Source organism: Rutidosis leptorrhynchoides, chromosome 6, assembly GCF_046630445.1.
Source record: "Rutidosis leptorrhynchoides isolate AG116_Rl617_1_P2 chromosome 6, CSIRO_AGI_Rlap_v1, whole genome shotgun sequence".
In the NCBI taxonomy this organism is placed as follows: Eukaryota; Viridiplantae; Streptophyta; class Magnoliopsida; order Asterales; family Asteraceae; genus Rutidosis; species Rutidosis leptorrhynchoides.
In genome coordinates, this window is record NC_092338.1 from 22,277,206 (window position 1) to 22,296,311 (window position 19,106).

The 19,106-nt window shown below is 32.6% G+C and overlaps 2 protein-coding genes and 1 long non-coding RNA gene across 7 annotated transcripts; 2 read left to right on the forward strand and 1 right to left on the reverse strand.

The window, feature by feature from the left end:
- Nucleotides 1–530: 530 nt before the first annotated feature.
- LOC139855892 (probable E3 ubiquitin-protein ligase XERICO) lies at nt 531–1,353 on the forward strand. The gene has a single exon (XM_071845132.1). The coding sequence runs from the start codon at nt 710–712 to the stop codon at nt 1,151–1,153; it is 444 nt and encodes a 147-aa protein (XP_071701233.1). The 5' UTR covers nt 531–709; the 3' UTR covers nt 1,154–1,353.
- Nucleotides 1,354–2,980: 1,627 nt separating this feature from the next.
- Nucleotides 2,981–4,662, reverse strand: LOC139852358 (U-box domain-containing protein 45-like). Its single transcript, XM_071841638.1, has 2 exons — nt 4,264–4,662; nt 2,981–3,777 (listed from the first exon to the last, which is right to left on the reverse strand). Exons 1-2 carry the CDS (start codon nt 4,560–4,562, stop codon nt 3,006–3,008), a joined length of 1,071 nt encoding a protein of 356 aa, XP_071697739.1. The 5' UTR covers nt 4,563–4,662; the 3' UTR covers nt 2,981–3,005.
- On the forward strand, nt 4,149–14,780 carry LOC139852359 (uncharacterized). Of its 5 annotated transcripts, XR_011761043.1 has the most exons (10): nt 4,149–4,669; nt 11,547–11,638; nt 11,738–11,821; nt 11,990–12,137; nt 13,080–13,218; nt 13,563–13,661; nt 13,747–13,814; nt 13,906–14,098; nt 14,198–14,377; nt 14,456–14,779. It is a non-coding gene; the product is annotated as an uncharacterized lncRNA (long non-coding RNA). The 5 variants fall into 5 exon arrangements; XR_011761040.1 differs by having other exon boundaries at nt 13,063–13,661; nt 14,456–14,780; XR_011761039.1 differs by having other exon boundaries at nt 13,080–13,661; nt 14,456–14,780.
- The last annotated feature ends 4,326 nt before the right edge of the window (nt 14,781–19,106 follow it).

Consider the following 19,106-nt stretch of genomic DNA (forward strand, 5'->3'; position numbering starts at 1 on the left):
AACAAAAGGTAATGTATTGAATTTAACTTTATCCTTGCAAATGCGAAACTTCGAGAAACTGGAATGGTTTCTTGTATTGGCGGCGGGACAATTTTGGCCCAGTTAAGAACGGGTTCTGGTTACATTCATATCGCTGATGGGTCAAGCGAGTAAAATGAAGCAAGTTAGCTAAACAGGATAAAGTTCTAATATGCGTGCAAATTTTAATCCCTTTTAGTCAAAAGATACGATTATTACTCTATCTAGTCCCATAATAAATGTCCCATTTTGACTTTTGAAAGTCATTCTTTTTCAACTTTGACTTTAAACTTTTGTTTATTTGTGTTATTTTATACTTGATGAAACTTATGCCGATGAAAAATCATATAGAAACTTATTTTCATCATTTATTATATAACACAAACAAATAAATTTAAAGTTAAAGCTGAAAAAGAAAGACTTTCAAAAGATAAAAATGACAGACGGATGGAGTACTAAAAAGTAAAAAATTTGTTAGTCGTATATCGTGAACCAAAAAATTTCAGGCCAATCCAAGCTGGCCTATTTCGACCCATATAGAAAAGTTCCATTTTGACCAGTTTTGCAGTGCAGTTAAACCGCCCATTTTCCACCTTTGGTTTCTCGATACAGTGTAAAAGCTTAACGTTGATGAATAAAAAGTTTCACTTCTTGACGTGTATGTTTTATCTAATTAGGTTTAAACAACGATATGGGTCTGTCACCATACTCGAACCCATCTGATGCTGGAGTGCTATGTGTAATTCTAGTCAACACAGCCATGTCCATAAACATCATGAAAGAAATCGTATGTTCAATCCTTCATGTGGTAGGCATTCGTTTAGCATCATCCAATCACGAATTAGCAGAATCATTTGAACACCGAGGAAGCCCGTCGGAAACTTATATTGAAGAGTTCAGAAGCCAAACCCCATCAGTACGTTACATTTCTTTATGTCGTTCCATCAAACAAGAATGCTCAGTTTGTTTGATGGAGTTTAAACCCGATGCAGAGATCAATCACCTTTCATGTGGTCATGTTTTTCATAAAACTTGCCTTGAAAAATGGCTAAAATGCTGGAACGTTACTTGCCCGTTATGTAGAAACCATATGATGATTTCTAACGAAATGGACGAGAACACTTGCCCTATGTGAAAGGATCCGATACTATTAAATGTGTTGGTGTACAGGGGAGTGTGATTGCAAACTTACCCTTTTTTGTAGAAATCGATTGTGTAAGGTTTCCGGTGCGTTGTGCATCTGAGAAACTGAAAAGTATTTGTTCTTTTTCTCTCGGTTGTTCGAGTTTTCTTCGAGAAACATGTAATGTTTCTTTCGGTATCATCATATCTATTTATGCTACAATATTGAATGAGTTTCCACTGTGTCATCATACACTGCATTCTAGTGACAAAATGTTACAATTACAAAAAAAAAAAAACTACAGTTATACAATTCTTCAGAAAAAGAACATATTGTATTTTGCATGCCAAAAATATTAATAAAGTAAATTGTTGTGTGACATTATATCTTTTGATAATATACTGTTTGATTTGATATAATAATAAAACGATTGATAAATTAATCAAACCAATACATATTGCAAGACAATATTGATTTGAATGGAGATATGACACTGACATACTTGACATTGAATTTTTTTTTTTGTTTTGTTTTATGTATGTCATTCTCATTCATATGCACACACATTGATTGATATCTAAGTTCTTGTTTTTATGAGTCTATTACTTGGTGGTGATTGTACGCTACTGATGGGGCCGGGAGGAGTTGGTGGACGGTGTGCTTTTTGTCGGTGGAAGTTTGTGCGTGTTACATGGGTTTCTTATCTTTCCGTGGCGCCTTCGGGTTTTGACAAGACAATGATCTCCATCTGGTTTCAAATCTCGGGATCTCGGGGTTGGACCGATTTTTTTACGATTGAGATCACTTTGTGGAGGTTTGTGGTTCTTCATGGCTGCTGGTGTACGGATCAACAGGCCTCAACGTTCTCCCGACAGTTCATTATTTTGTCGTTATTGGTACTAGGTGCATGCTGGTCTAAGGTTTTAGTGTTTGTTTTGTAGTTAACTTTATTAAATGTTTGTCCACCTTGTTTGTAGTACGTTTGTTGGTTTAGCTTAGTTTGTGTTTTATCCGCATTTGCGGTTAGTTTTAAACTAGATTTTCTTTTCCCTTTGATTCGGTTTTATATCTTGTTGATTATCGGATCCGTTATGTATATTACTGTATTTTTGAATAAATATAAAAAGAGTTTACTTGGTCTTGGGCCATTTCATATTGTATAATTTATTTGTCTACGTACTCTATGTTCCATTCTAAATCATAAAATGAGTTCATTACTTATTCTCATGGACATAATACCAATATGAGTAATCATTTTTCATTGTCTTACTCTTCTTTTTCGTTACTTGTGTTTACTTCCTATTATGGCCTTGGTTCACTCGTGTAAATCGAATCACAACTTACACGATAATCATGTGTCATGTATAGATGGTGAGAAACAAGGCCTTCTGCAGTTCAAACATGGACTCATAGATGAAGCCTAGTGAATGACTGAATTCTGTCCCCTCTGTGCACTTCACAACTTGACCTCTCTTGTTAGCCTTGACCTGTCTACAATCAGTTTACAAAGACAATACCTAAATCGTTATGTAACATTTGTCATTTGAGATATATTTATTAGTCACATAATAAATTCTATGATATTAGCTTAACATACCTTCTTGAAAGCCTTTTCAAATGCAAATCAAATGGAGCAGATTTTTACTCGAATTAGCAATAGCTTGTTAAAGTGGGATAATGCTCCCAATCAAAACTTTAATTTCACTAATACAGACAGACTTTGAGATTAATATACAAGTAAAGGGCTTTCTACAAACATTATAAAAAAAAAGATTTACATTCACCTGTAAGGTTTAGTCAAAATCACCTCATGTTTTTCAGGGCTCTGTAATGAATACCTCAAATACTACCTACAATGCTAACTCTATGTTATGCTCATGCTTCTTTGCACCATATCTTGCAATAAACTTTTTGCAGTTTCTGCAGTTGTTTCTGACCCATCAACCCTTGCTGCAATATCATGCACAATTGTCTCAAGAACAGATGAGCTGAGTCTCTTTTCTGTAGGAGAATCCCTGAGCAGGTCCAATAGGGTCCTAGCCATGTCCTGTGCTTGAACGGTTCCATAAACGGTTAGCCGTAGCAAGCCAGGAATCGGGCCTTCGTTCAGAATGAGTTGTCTATATTTACTTCTGCAACTTTGGCACAATGAAAGTAATGCACTTACTGCATGTTCTGTGCTAACTAAAGATCCATCTTCAATCGTCTCTACTAATGTTAGTATCCCATTATTAGCTTTTGTAATACTCAATCTTCCTTCTTCTGACTTTAAGATAATTCCAATTAAAATAATAGTTTTTTCAGCAAAATTAGAGGATTTTTTGCATTCTTTGAGAAGGTTAATGAGAGGAGGGATTGCATTAGGGTCGGGAATTATAGTTGGTTGTTCATTTGAGGTTGTGAGGTTATAAAGGGCGGTGACAGCATCAACTCTTCCTTGTACGTTTCCACAACTAAGAATTTGAACCAGTAGCGGTATCACTCCGGATTCTACAAGGGTGTGTTTGTTGGGTGGGGCCGTCGATAAGGTCAAAATTGCAGCAGTGGCTAATTTGCGCATGGTGCTGGCGTTTTGGAATTTGAGAAGCTCAACAAGAGGAGGGATGGCACCACATGTCACTATTTGTTCCTTGTTTCTGGAATTTAGTGTTGAACTTGGTTAGACACACAACTACTACTCACCATAACTTGAACAAACAATAATAAATATAAATATAAATAATAATAATAATAATAATAATAATAATAATAATAATAATAATAATAATAATAATAATAATAATAATAATAATAATCGAATATAATACTGTATATACACATAAAATAAAAGAAACAGTAGCATGTCAAATATTTTTGCAACAATAACTTGATTTAATTTATGAAACCTAATTCAACATCAGATAAGGTTTCAATACATGACTTTAGAATTCAATCCACAAGAATTAAATTGAAAATATAGACATCATAATGTCACAATTCTTTTAATTCACATACATATATACAATGAATAATAATCTACAGAATTTAAAGGCGCACAAATTGTCTCACTTAATTCATCCTATTACCCTAAAATAGCTAATATATATCAAATTAAACATCTAGAAATTAACGAAATTACTAACCGTTCGTTTCTAGAAGCGAGATTAAGAAGCGCGAGTAACGAAACTTCACGAGCGTCGTGAACTTTGGAATATAGCATGAGAACGAGTGGCTTAATAACGCCGGCAGCGGCGAATTTGGTACGGATCTTATCGGAGGAATTACGGTGTCGAATTAAGCTCCGGATCTCTCTAGCAGCTTGAATTTTGGTAGGGAGATCGCCGGTGATAACTTTACCGGAGATTTCATCAATTAGGGTTTGTTTTTTGTGATTGAATGCTTGTTCTGCTGCCCTACTACTACTGCTGCTTTCCTCTACCATATCTTTTTGGTTTCTAATTTATCTCAAGGCATGGATGGATTCAGCTTAGGGCACTGTGATTACTGGTTACCACTCTCCACGGTTAGGTTGTGATTTTCTAATTTGAGGTATGTATACGTACATAAGTGCTGTATCTACCTATATATATATCCGGTACTGTTATAATTCAGTAGGCTTATAACTACCTTTTAGTGGTTTAATTCTTAATGTTATAATTCAGTAGGCTTATAACTACCTTTAGTGGTTTGATTCTTGATTAAGAATGCTAATAATGAAGTGTAAGAACAAAGATGATAATGGAGAGAAAGAAAGAAACACTTTGTAAGTGTGAGAAAATGGTGCAAGTTTAATGCTTGCATTCATGGCTATTTATAGCAAAAATATCACAAGTTTAGGTAATACAATAATATTACTTTTGTGTATCAATAATTGACTATCCATTTATATATATATTTATATATTATAACACTCCCATTTGGATAGCAATTTTGTTTGTTGAAGATCAACTGTAAGTTACTGCCTCGTTAAAAACCTTGCTAAAGAAAACTCAGTGGGAAAAAAAACTTTAGCTAAGGGAAAAAGAGTGCAGCATGGAGTTGACTCCCCCTCAAGTAGACATCGCTTCAGTTGTTACATCTTTTGAACATGTCTCATACCAATATTATGAACGTGTGTTCTGAAAATAGCAGTTGGAAGTGCTTTCGTGAAAAGATCAGCAGAGTTTTTGCTGGATTGAACATATCTCATTTCAATCTCGTTGTCCTTAATGAGATTTTGAGTGTATGAGAAGAATCTAGGAAGTATGTGTTTGGTTCGGTCACTTTTGATATACCCTTCTTTCATCTGTGCTATGCAAGCTGCATTATCTTCATAGATAATTGTTGGACTTTTATCGCGTTCTAGTCCACAAGAATCAGTAATGATTTGTGTCATCGATCTCAACCAAAAACATTCCCGAGTAGCTTCGTGTAATGCAATCACTTCGGCATGATTTGATGATGTAGCAACAAGTGTTTGTTTTTTAGAACGCCATGATATTGCAGTACCTCCATTTAGGAATACATATCCAGTTTGAGATTTAGCTTTATGTGGATCAGATAAATAACCTGCATCAGCATAACCAACCAAATCTTGTTTTGATTCGTTAGAATAAAATAATCCTAAATCAGTAGTTCCTCGAAGGTATCGAAATACGTGTTTGATCCCATTCCAGTGTCTTTTGGTAGGAGCAGAGCTGAACCTTGCCAACAAATTAACTGCAAAAGAAATGTCAGGTCTTGTACAATTTGTAAGATACATAAGAGCTCCAATTGCACTAAGATATGGTACTTCTGGTCCAAGAATATCTTCATGATCTTCACATGGACGAAATGGATCAGTTTCAACATTGAGTGATTTAACAACCATAGGAGTACTTAATGGTTTTGCCTTGTCCATATTGAAACGTTTCAGAATCTTTTCAGTATATGTTGTTTGATGTACAAGTAAACCATTAGGCATATGCTCAATTTGTAAACCAAGGCAATACTTGGTTTTTCCGAGATCTTTCATTTCAAATTCTTTCTTTAGAAGTTGAATGGCTTCATGGATCTCTTTATTTGTACCTATGATGTTAAGATCATCAACATAAACAGCTATGATCACATATCCGGATGTTGTTTTCTTAATGAAAACACAAGGACAAGTAAGGTTATTTGTATACCATTTGCTTATCAAGTAATCACTTAATTGGTTATACCACATACGTCCCGATTGTTTTAACCCATATAAAGATCTTTGTAATTTAATCGAATACATTTCTTTGGGTTTTGCATTTGATGCTTCTGGTACCTTAAATCCTTCAGGTATCTTCATATATATATATCACTATCAAGTGATCCATATAGATAAGCAGTCACAACATCCATGAGATGCATTTCTAAATTTTTAGAAACTGCCAGGCTGATTAAGTATATAAAAGTAATTGCATCCATAACAGGGGAATAAGTTTCTTCATAATCAATTCCCGGTCTTTAAGAAAAACCTTGAGCTACAAGTCTAGCTTTATACCTTGTAACTTCATTTTTCTCATTTCTTTTTCGGACAAAAATCCATCTGTATCCTACAGGTTTCACATCTTTAGGAGTGAGAATGATGGATCCGAAAACTTTTCTTTTATTGAGTGATTCTAATTCAGCTCGTATTGCTTCTTTCCATTGAGCCCAATCATGTCTATTTTGACATTCAACCATAGATGTTGGTTCTGGATCATCATCATTATTCATGATGTCATATGCAACATTAAATGAAAATTTCTCATCAAGATTTTTCATTTCATTTCGGTTCCATAATATTTTTGAATATGCATAATTGATTGCAATTTCTGTATTGACATCATCAATCTCCTCTGCAGTAGGAGTACTGATTTGTGGTTCTTCTTGAACACTTTCTTTTACTTCATTATCAGCTGATTTTCTTTTTCGAGGATTTTTATCCTTTGAACCAATTGGTCTTCCACGTTTCTGACGTGGCAAAGATTCATGAGTGACGTTATTGCCAGCTTTTGGAATTTCAATTCGAGCTGGAGTATTTACTGCTGGTATATATGATTTTGTCACCGTTTTTGTATCTGTAAATGCATCAGGCAATTGATTTGCAAGTTCTTGTATATGCATTATCTTTTAAACTTCTGTCTCGCATTCTTTTGTGCGAGGATCAAGATACTTTAATTGAGGTTCACACCATGAAACATCATTTTCTTTATTTTTCATTTCTCCCCCTAATCTAGGGAACAATGTTTCATTAAAATGACAATCAGCAAAACGTGCTGCAAAAACATCACCTGTCATAGGTTCAATATACCTTATGATTGAAGATGTTTCATATCCAACATATATTCCCAACCTCCTTTGAGGACCCATTTTTGTACGTTGTGGTGGCGCAATTGGAACATATACTGCACAACCAAATGTTCTAAGGTGGGAAATATTTGGCTCTTGACCAAAAGCAAGTTGTAGGGGGAATATTTATGACTTGCACTTAGTCTGATGCGAATCAATGCAGCAGCATGTAAAATTGCATGACCCCATATAGATACAGGGAGTTTTGTTCTCATTATCAATGGTCTAGCGATTAACTGTAAACGTTTAATCAGTGACTCGGCTAAACCATTTTGTGTATGCACATGAGCAACAGAATGTTCAACAACAATTCCTATAGACATGCAATAGTCATTAAATGTTTGAGATGTAAACTCACCAGCATTATAAAGTCTCACCTTTTTAATGATGTAATCAGGAAAATGTGCTCTCAATTTAATAATTTCGGCAAGAAATTTTGCAAATGCCACATTACGGCTTGATAACAGACAAACATGAGACCATCTACTAGATGCGTCTATTAGGACCATGAAATATCTAAATGGTCCACATGGTGGATGAATTGATCCACAAATATCACCTTGAATTCTTTCAAGAAACATTGGTGATTCTTTCTCAACCTTAAGTGGTGAGGGTCTAGTTATCAATTTTCCAAGAGAGCAAGATATACATGGAACCATTGTATCATGAAGGATTTTTCTATCCTTCAGTGGATGTCCATGTGTACATTCAATAATTCTTTTCATCATTGTTGATCCTGGATGGCCCAATCTGTTATGCCATAAATTAAATACACCAGGATCAATATACTTTTCTTTAATCACCATATGTGCTTCTGGTACATTTATATGTGTATAATGTAATCCAGAATTAAGTCTTTGCAGTTTTTCAATCACGTGATTCTTGTTAGTGATACTTAAATATTTCTCATTTTCTGCCGTTACTGACTGATAATCATATCCATTAAGGTATATGTCAGAAAAACTCAATAAATTTCTGCTTGACTTAGGAGAGAATAAGGCATTATTAATTAAAAATGTTGTACCGTTTGGTAATATGAATTTTGCCTTTCCTATCCCTTCTATCAAGTTATCAGCACCTGGTATTGTATGTATAGTTCCTTCCGTTGGTTTCAAATCAATGAAATATTTTTCAGATTTAAGTATAGTGTGTGTAGTACCACTATCTGCTATACAGAGATCTCCACTACTTGATTGATGTTGTGTTCCAGCAGAATTCATATTAAACTTCATATATAAGAAACAAACAGTAAGTATATAAATGTTACACAAAATGTTTATTACACACAAATAGATAAAACTGAAACATTTGACATACATAGAATTGAAACATCAAACATAGAACTGAAACATTTGATAAAACATATAGAACTGAAACATTTGAGAAAACATGATGACAAAGGTTAAATCGTTTTATTTATAAAAGAAACATATTAATTTAATTCAAGAAATCTTCATATAAATCAGATGGTTGCTCAGTGACTGTTGGATCAATATTATCCACAAAATTTACTTCCTTTTCTTTACCTTTCAGCGAATCCTGATACATCTTAACAAGATGTTTAGATGTTCGGCAAGTATTAGCCCAGTGGCCCATTCTACCACATCTGTAACAAGATTCTTCAGAATTTTTAGAAGAATTTTCTTCAACATCTTGTTTAGTGGGCTTGTTTTGTGGTTGATATTTATATTTTCGTGAATTATTATTTCTTTGACCACCACGGCCACGACCACGGCCACGTTCACGCCCATTCCCATTACCATAAGGATGGTTTCTACCATAGTTATGGCTTTTGGCATGATGATGGAGATGGTTATTATAACCACGACCTTGCCCGCGTCCTTGTCCCTGTTTATAATTATTTGCAGTATTTGCTTCAGGGATTGCAAGTGTACCAGTAGGACGGGATTGCTGATTTTTCATTAATAGCTCATCATTTTGCTCTGCAACCAAGAGATATGAATTAAGTTCAGGATATGTGTTGAACTTTAGCATTCTCAAATTTCTTTGCACTGTGATGTTGGCAGCATTCATTGTGGAGAAAGTTTTCTCCAACATGTCTGCATCACTTATTTCATGTCCACAGAATTTAAGTTGTGAGACTGTATTATACAGAGCTGAGCTGTATTCATTTACTTTCTTAAAGTCTTGGAACCTTAATGTTCTCCATTGATCCATAGCAGCTGGAAGTAAAATTTCTCTTTGATTATTGAATCTGCTTTTGAGACCTTCCCATAAAACATGGGGATCTTCTACAGTCACATAATTATTTTGTAAGCATTCATCAATATGTTGATGAATAAAGCAACATGCCGTTGCTTGTTCTTTTTCGGAACAAGTGTTGTTTTCATTTATGGTTTCAAGAATGCCCATTGATTTAAGATGCATTTTTACTTTTATAACCCATGGCATGTAGTTGTTTCCCGTTGATTCTAAAGGAGTAAATTTAAGCTTTTCCAGATTCGACATTTTCTATTATCAAAAATTAAAACAAACAACATGATAAATTAGAGTCAATTTATATTCATAAGTATATAAACATTAAACAAAAATTTAATATAACATAAATGATAAGTAGGCGACAGTGTCGACCATATGTAAGCAATCATAAATAAATGTTATATAACATAAATGATAATTAGGTGACAGTGTCGACCATATAAATGTTAGATAATAGAAATATAAATGTTAGTAACATAAATGATAATTAGGCGACAGTGTCGACCATATATTATTCAGGTGGTATAACCGACCATATATCATTTAGGTGGCAGAGCCAACCATAATTAGTATTAAGATTATCGTGCTAATAACGTGTTATAATTCAGTAGGCTTATAACTACCTTTAGTGGTTTGATTCTTAATGTTATAATTCAGTAAGCTTATAACTACCTTTAGTGGTTTGATTCTTGATTAAGAATGCTAATAATGAAGTGTAAGAACAAAGATGATAATGGAGAGAAAGAAAGAAACACTTTGTAAGTGTGAGAAAATGGTGCAAGTTTAATGCTTGCATTCATAGCTATTTATAGCAAAAATATCACAAGTTTAGGTAATACAATAATATTACTTTTGTGTATCAATAATTGACTATCCATTTATATATATATTTATATATTATAACAAGTACATCAATATTAAATATCTGCGAAATTGATTATTGATTATCAGAATGATTCAAGTAGTACTTCGTATTATTTTTCTTATTTTTTCTTACAAGTTGCTTAAATAAAAAAATTAGCCGGCTGTAAGCATATAATCAGGAAAAAAAAAAGATGTTTAATCCTTTAAAAAAAAAGGATTTGATCCTCACAAAATATTTTTTTTTATCTATCTACACAAAATTACCTACTATATCCTTAATTATGCTTAAAAGCATAATATAAGTTCTAACTTCCTAAATTAATCTAGGGTTATAACGGTAAATTTATAAAGTAGGGTGATGATATACACACAACCAATTTTTACAAATATACAACCAAACATGCTTTACAGTGTTGTACAGTACAACACTGTAAAGCATGTTTGGTTGTGTATTTGTAAAAATTGGTTGTGTAGATATCACTACCCATTTATAAAACAAATGTGTACATGGATCAAAAAGTGGTGTGTGAGGATCACCTTTCTAAAAAAATTAATGAATGATGACATCACAATAACGACATCACAATAACGTCAGCATAATGTCATAAAAACACTGTTCATCATCGTTATTTTTTACATAAAAATATCATATGTTTAATCCTTATATGAATAGTCATCTCTCTTATCTATAATAAGAAAGTAATTATGGCATCATTAGGAACAAACGTGTAAACAGCTCAACCCTTGAATCTGTTTTCTTATTTTAATCTTATCCGTTTAAATAACTAATGTCGTCATTTAGGATTCTAATCGGTGGTTACATAACCTAATTACCCCATTACCCTTATTACTAATTTTTTCCCCTAATTTAAAAACAAGAAACCGTAATCCCCATTCATCGTTCGATTTCATCTTAAAAACTTAAAACTGTCATATCCATTAACCGCATTTAAAATCCCCTTTATTCTCATTCCATTCCTGCTAATTTGATTTGATGGGAAAAATCAATTGCTGTTATCAGATATGAATACGTTTTGATGTTAATCGGCGACATCCATATCACAATGAGATCCATATCATAGTGATCAATTGATATACGTCCAGCCATATCAGGTTTGATTTTTATTGTTTTTTATATTCATTTTGAATTGTTTTTAATACTTATATATTAATATGTGTTAGGCTAATATCTGACTTTTTTTGTCTGTGAAGATATGGCTGATAAAAGTGGGAACTGAAATTGTAAGAACATGGCTGAAAGTTGAAAGGATAAAAAGAATAAGAAAAACAAGTGAGGTACTGAGTCTGCTAATAAAGTTCAAATGATTTTTTTTTTCTTTTTTTTTTTTTTTTGCTAATGGGTAGGTAATGTTGTGAAATTGTCAAATTTGATTTTCTTGCTAGCTTTTTTTCCTGTTTAGTTAAATCTGAATTTTTGCTGGCTACCATACTGTGTAATTGAAGGAAGAACGTTATGAAGCTTTTATTTCATGGAGAACCATTATAACTCAGGCCATCTCATGTTCTCATTGATGGAATCACTAGGTGCACAAATGTATTGGTATTAAAGGAGGTTTGGACGAAGCAGTTGGTGTTGCTATATCAGAAAAGGGTATCATTCTTAGATTAATTATGAATTTTTTACTCTCTTTTTAACATGTTTCCCTATTAAACTTGATATCTTACTTTTATAAAGCTTATACATTTAAAGTTATACAAATATGGTTTTAATAACACAGTTAATTGAGATATTATTGATGGAATAATAGGTTTTTTCTTTTTTGGTTGTTCTGATCAAGACCATATCAATGTATTGTACTTGTGATACTTCCATCTTTTGGCTACCTTATAAGTTGGTGAATTAGTGTGGTTTTAAATGAGGTAGCTTGTGGATGGAGATATCAGATCAAAAGAAACTGGGAAACTATGTTGATCTCACACATCTTGAACTAAAAATAGATGACGAATGTGAGATTTGCTTAGAACCTTACCCAAAGATTAATTAGGCTAATTGCTTCCACACCATGTGTATGAACGGTTATCAAGCGGTGTGAACCTAATATATAAGAACTAATGCATTCCTTGAGAAAATAATATAGGTGGCAAAATGGGTTGGCTGAAGGGATAGTTTATTTAATTGGTGGCACGACTTTAGTAACCTTCCAACTTCCTACTAAATTAGGGTTAATTTGATTGAAATTGGGCTAAAAATCTGTTTAGAATTTATGACAGTAGGCAAAGTCAAGTACATCATTCTCGGCTTTTATATTTATATAAACATTCAACACTTCAATTTATCTTACTATATTGTGCTTATCAAGGTTGGCAGTTGTTTCGGGATAGTTATCATAAGATTTAAAATATTGTTTAGTTCTAATAGACTTAGTGTAAAATGGATAGTGTAATACGTTGTACCATTATTTAGTGAAAAAATAAACAATAATACATGTATCAAGTTTGTGTTCCCTTTGTTGTGATTTCCTTTTCTAATAACATTATCTTATTAGATAGAGTGGTTTGACGTGTTGTTAATACAGGATTTCATTGTAAATAGGATGGTGATCACTTGATTTTGGATGTGAATCAACCCATTGAAAGGACCAAGGAGATGGCGGCTGGTCCCTCATATTCTTCGAATTCATTAGCTGATGTTGAAGTGGATCAAAACAACACATAAAATCTCTCTGACACTTGTAAGTAAGTATGCGAGCGGTGTGTAAAAAAATAGGAGTCTCTTTGCAAATAAAAATGTGAGAGTGCATGCACAGGTTTTGCACTTTTTCTCAAATATTTATTTAATTATCAGAAGGGGGTGACATCTGTTGTGAAATAAGACTGGTTGCTTTAATTTTCCAGCATTGATATTACTGCCATAGTCATTCTTGACACACGAATTAGTTTAATGAATGTACTTTTATGTGGACAAAAAGTATTCCAGGTGAGGTCACTCAGCGTGACCCATTTTGACTTGCAATGAAAGGATGCCTATTTTGAGCAAAACCCCTTTTAGACCAGTTTTCCAACTGATCCTCTGCAGGTGGATGGAACTTACACATACAATACTGAAAATTTAGTTCCAAAGATTTGTATGGTTGCACGTAAACCTGAAGAAGAAGATGAGAAAAAGCGATTAATGGTAGCAAGCTTACAATTCCTTTCAGCCATGGTACACTTCTAACATTATGAATTGTGAAAATGATATCCTTTCTTTTTGTCTTTAGATAACACATTACAAATGCTGATTTGGTTTATGACGGAGTTCTCGCATATGTTTGATGAATTTAACGTGGTTCGTCAGTTAAACTATATTTTTTGTTGCAAATATTATGACGTACAATTGTGACTATTCAAATCGTTGTGTCTGAACTCTAACAATGCAGATTATACATGTGATTTTGAGTAACTATGTTTCGACCTCGACCACTGAACAAGACGATGAACGGGGGGAAGCACATCATTTTTGGGTGGATGAAGTAGTTAGATGTGAAGGAAGGGGGGCTTAAAATGAAGCCAATTCTAACTACTAGACTGTTAAACCACGGGCCGAAAAAAAGACCCTTCCCTTTTGACTAGGTTATCAACTATTGAACCCTCTTCCATAATGTGTGTGTATCCGCTGTAATTTATATTTTAAAGTTAAAATTTCTATTATTTGTTTTGCAAATGGTATAGAGAAGAGGTTGAAACACTCAAAATATGGACTCAAATTTGTATTCAAAGAATGGTAGAGCCCGCTAAGGCTCGTACGACGATGGGTAGAGTGTTAGACCCGATGTTTATCTTTTTCGAGATTAACCGACAATGGATTGCTCCTCGTGGGTTAGGGTTGTTTGTGTTATCTGGAGCATCTAGGTACTTAATTTTTTATATGTATCTTCTATATTTTATTCAGTATATATCAATACTAAATTTGTTTCGATTTTGATTCAGAAAACAAGCAGTTGATATTAGCTTCAGTTGTTCACCACTTGGACCACAAAAATGTTTCACATGATCCTGAATTGAAGTCGGATGTTATACAGACTACTATTTTTTTTGCTCGGCAAGTTTGGTCCTAAATTGATCTGTGTCGGCATTTGAGAAAAAGCCTTCATGCAATCGTTGAATCAGTTGGAGAACATGAGTTTAGATTGAATACTTCACTTCAATCATCAATAGAATATTGTTTACTCAAAATAGCCAAAGGGGTATGTATTTCTATTTATCAACAATTTCCATGTGTATACTTTATCAATTATGATTCCGAATTTTCTTAGAATCGAGCTTTGTGATGTCTTTACTTATTAATAATATTTTTTAAAATCTTGTATGATAAAATACACGCGAATGCGCTTGTTATAAACTAGTTTATTCTAATTTGATCTAGTTAGTCTTTTTTTTGTTTAACTCTACTCCCATTTAAACACCTACTATTAATCCTAATCTACTATTAGTGGTGGATATGTAATTACAATTTAACTACCAATAATAAATGTTACTTTATTCGTTCCAAAATAATTGTTCTGTCTTTACTTTTTGAGTTTTTCCTTTTCAACTTTAATTTTAAATATATTTTTTTTGTTATATAATATTGGATAATATATACCAAATGAAAACACATTCAAAAATCAATCTATTCATATAAATCTTGTCAAATATTCTACAACAAAAGCCAAAAATTATTTAAAGTCAAAAGTTAATAAACTGACTTTGAAAAATCCAATAGGACAATTATTATGGAACGGATGGAGTATATGATCATTTTAAGATGAAGATAGCTATTGCTTTTATAAAGACATAACTATAACTATTTCTCTTATAAGGACGTGTAAAGAAAATTAGCCGGTTGTTATATAGAAAAAACTAGTGAAATGACCCGTGAAACCACGGGTTTGTTTAAACGAAATAGTTTAATGATATGTTGTAGGTATTAAGTGAACGTAAATGCTAAAGTTATTTAGTTTAATGACCCGTGGAATCACATAGTCCGATTAAGAAACTCGTCAGCTGAACATTTCATTAAACACCTAAAATGCATATTAAACAATCCTCATCCAATCATAAGATATAATATTGGTTGTCATTTTATTTTAAAAGTGTAAATTAAAAATATAAATATAAAATTAGTTTCCTTCTACCTAACTTTTATACATTCTCGTACTCAATTCAAAATAATTAATTACAATAATTTAAAATTATTTAATTTTAATAATTAAAATAATTATTAATAAGATTTAATAATAATAATTAATTAATAAGATTTAATTTTAATTTAAAATTATTTAGATTAATGACATCATTCACCATGCTTAGATTTTTTTCTTTTTCTTTTTTGATTTTTTCTTAACAAAGGAATTAGCCTAATAATGACATCATCATTTTAGCAATATAATAGAGACTATAGATATGTTTAATTTTTATCATTTTATGTGAATGGTCATTTATTTGTAAGTTTAATCCTGGTTAGTTCATTACATAATACTGTAATAGAGTTCAATTTTTCGTTAATTCTTACTCCACGGTTAATTGTCTTTTTGTTTAACACTACTCTCATTTGAACATCTACTATTAATCGTAATCTACTATTAAACTATTAGTCGTCAATATGTAATTATAACTTAAATACTAATAACAAATGCTATATGACCTTTTTAAGGATAGAGATAGCTATTTCTTTCTCTTATAAAAACATAGCTAATCCTCTTATGAGGACATATAACTTCTTGTTGCAAATTGAAACGGGAACCAACTTCGAAAGTATCAAATCAAAAAGTGGAAATACAAATCTTACCTACACTAATTTCATCATCATCTTGCTAGTTCAATAAGAAAATCACCAAAAGGTTTTGCAACCTCTTTTTAGGATGAAATTATATAAGAACTTGACAAAATTATGTCTTTAGCGTCGTTGTTCGCAGGATTAGTTCTACGCACGGCTATATGCAAGATTGATTTTCCACTAAACTGTCCGCACAAATTTTTGCGCACTTATCAGCGTAGCTATTCAACACACTTGTTCTTACCGTGATGCAACAGTGAGTTCAATATTATACTTAACAAAGATATCACGTCGAATCGGGGACTAATTTTGGTATAATTCAGTTAGAATAGCACTTGGGCTTAGCCCATAAGCTCTAAGCTCTTATTTTCCGTTAACCATATATATATATATATATATATACAGGGGCAGGATCAATGGGGAAGTAACCAATCCGGGGGAGGCGGGGGGAAGCAAAACTTTTTTTTTCGTTTTTTGAAAAAACTTTGTTCACGAACATTATAGATTGGATGAAAATATGAACATTTAGTAAAGACACTTTGTGATAAATGTTTTTATTTTGGCGGGAAACGCTCGAAGAAGTAATATATAACAATTATCGTGTTTTTCGAGCGTATGTTGAGGTTTTAGATATTAGGGTTTAGATATTAGGGTTTATAGGGTTTAGATATTAGGGTTTAGAAGTTAAGGGTTTAGGGTTTAGATTTAGGGTTTAGATTTAGGATTTAGATTGAGTTTTTAACACAAATGGTTTAGAGTTTAGGGATTAGGGTTTAGGGTTTAGTGTTTTGGATTTAGGGATTAAACCCAAAACACCAAACCCTAAACCCTAAACTCTAAATCAGGGTAAATTTTGCTTCACAAAACATGAAGGAAAAAAAACGTTAACATTCTTAACGATCAATATTATCTTGAATGTTATTTTTGTCGATCGTTTTCCCACCTAAATAATAACATTCATCACGAAGTGTGTGACGATCGCTCCAAATCCATATGGACGAACACGTCATTCATTGATTTCATTGCGAGGTATTTGACCTCTATATGATACGTTTTGTAAACATTGCATTCTTTGAAAAGGCACACCATAAATGAATATTTAAATCAAAGGTTTTCGACATCTGATGATTTCTACATATAGACAATCACCGTAAATAATAGTTTACAATAGTACTTCCATTGACAATGCAGTCAAAATAAGATACATGGTGATGATTTGGTGAATGCAACGTTTCCTTGATAAATATGCCATGTAAGACTCCATGCACATAGCTTGTCTAACATATAAGCAAACAGCGGAAGACTTCTAGGAACCTGAGAATAAACATGCTAACAAGTATCAACACAAAGGTTGGTGAGTTCATAGTTTTATTGTTTCGTATAATCTGTATATAAAGTTGGACCACAAGATTTCAGTTGTTTCATCCAGAAACGTTTATCAATAGATTCTACATAACAGAGCACCCTGGTAACTAAGCTTTAACGTTATAATGATAAATACCCCATTCATTTTAATACACGCAAACCAACGTGTCCTAAACTCAAATAACACACGTCCGTTAAAAGGCTAGCGCTCTAGCTCGGACGGGGATGTCAAGCCCTATGGATCCATATACTATTATTCGCGCCCACCAGTCCATATCCTATGTACTGGCAGCTACTAGTTACCAAAGTTAAGGGATTTTCGGTTCAAACTCAGTGTAGAATTTAGTATGTACTTGTATCCATTGCGTTTAAAATAAATTGCATGTATTCTCAGCTCAAAAATATAGATTGCAAAAGCAATTAAAAAGGGAGCAATGAAACTCACCTTAGCAGCATATAAAGTCGTTCATCGTAATGTGACCGAAACTCGGAATATCAAATAATCGTAGATCTCAACCTAGAAAACATATGTTGGTCAATAAATGTCTATCAAGCTCGGTCAGGTCAGATTGTATCACAATCCTAATGCTCGAGATCGACATACAAAAGTTATCTAAAGTTGTTTCAAAAAGTCAATTTTGACAATAGTTCAACAAAACGAGATGTATCTTATATAAGAATTCATTTTCTCGGCTGGTAATATTTAAAAATTCATTTTATCAATCTCGTAGACAAGTTGTTTAAATCTTAATTGCAGATTCAAAAGCAATTTCAATTAACGTCAATCATAATTCAGTTGATCATATCTTTTAATCCGTTCATCGAAATTATTCGATATCTAAATGAAAAGTTATTGATTTTTCGTCAGCTTTCCAAAAACATGTATATCATATACCTTTCACCAGTAATATATGTATTTAATTCGTGATTCATTATAAACTGTTTAATGACGAAATTTAGCATACAATCATGTATAAATATATATACTCGAGCACTAGACATGGATACACAATTAATATATAAAAGATAAGATATGAATGCTCACGTATCAATATTGTGATTCAATATTGCAGGAAAGTACGTAGACGTAACATAGATGATAAACACTAGTTTTGACTTGCGAATATTACCCACGAATATTACCCACGAATATTACGCATAACCTCCATAGCTATGACCCATAATTTTCTTAGCTCTATCCCGCTCGAAAACCCATTTTGAAGGTGACACGCTCATAACCTCGTCGTAGTATTTTATGTATAATATTAATTAATAATACTAATAATAATAAGATTAATAATAATATTAATCTTAATAATAATAATAATAATAATAATAATAATAATAATTTAAATAAATAAATACTTACGGAGTAAAATTGAGTGAGGAAACAAACTGGAACCAAATCGAGTTTTTATAGTATGTGGCCTGCTACAGTACCCCATGCGATCGCACGAG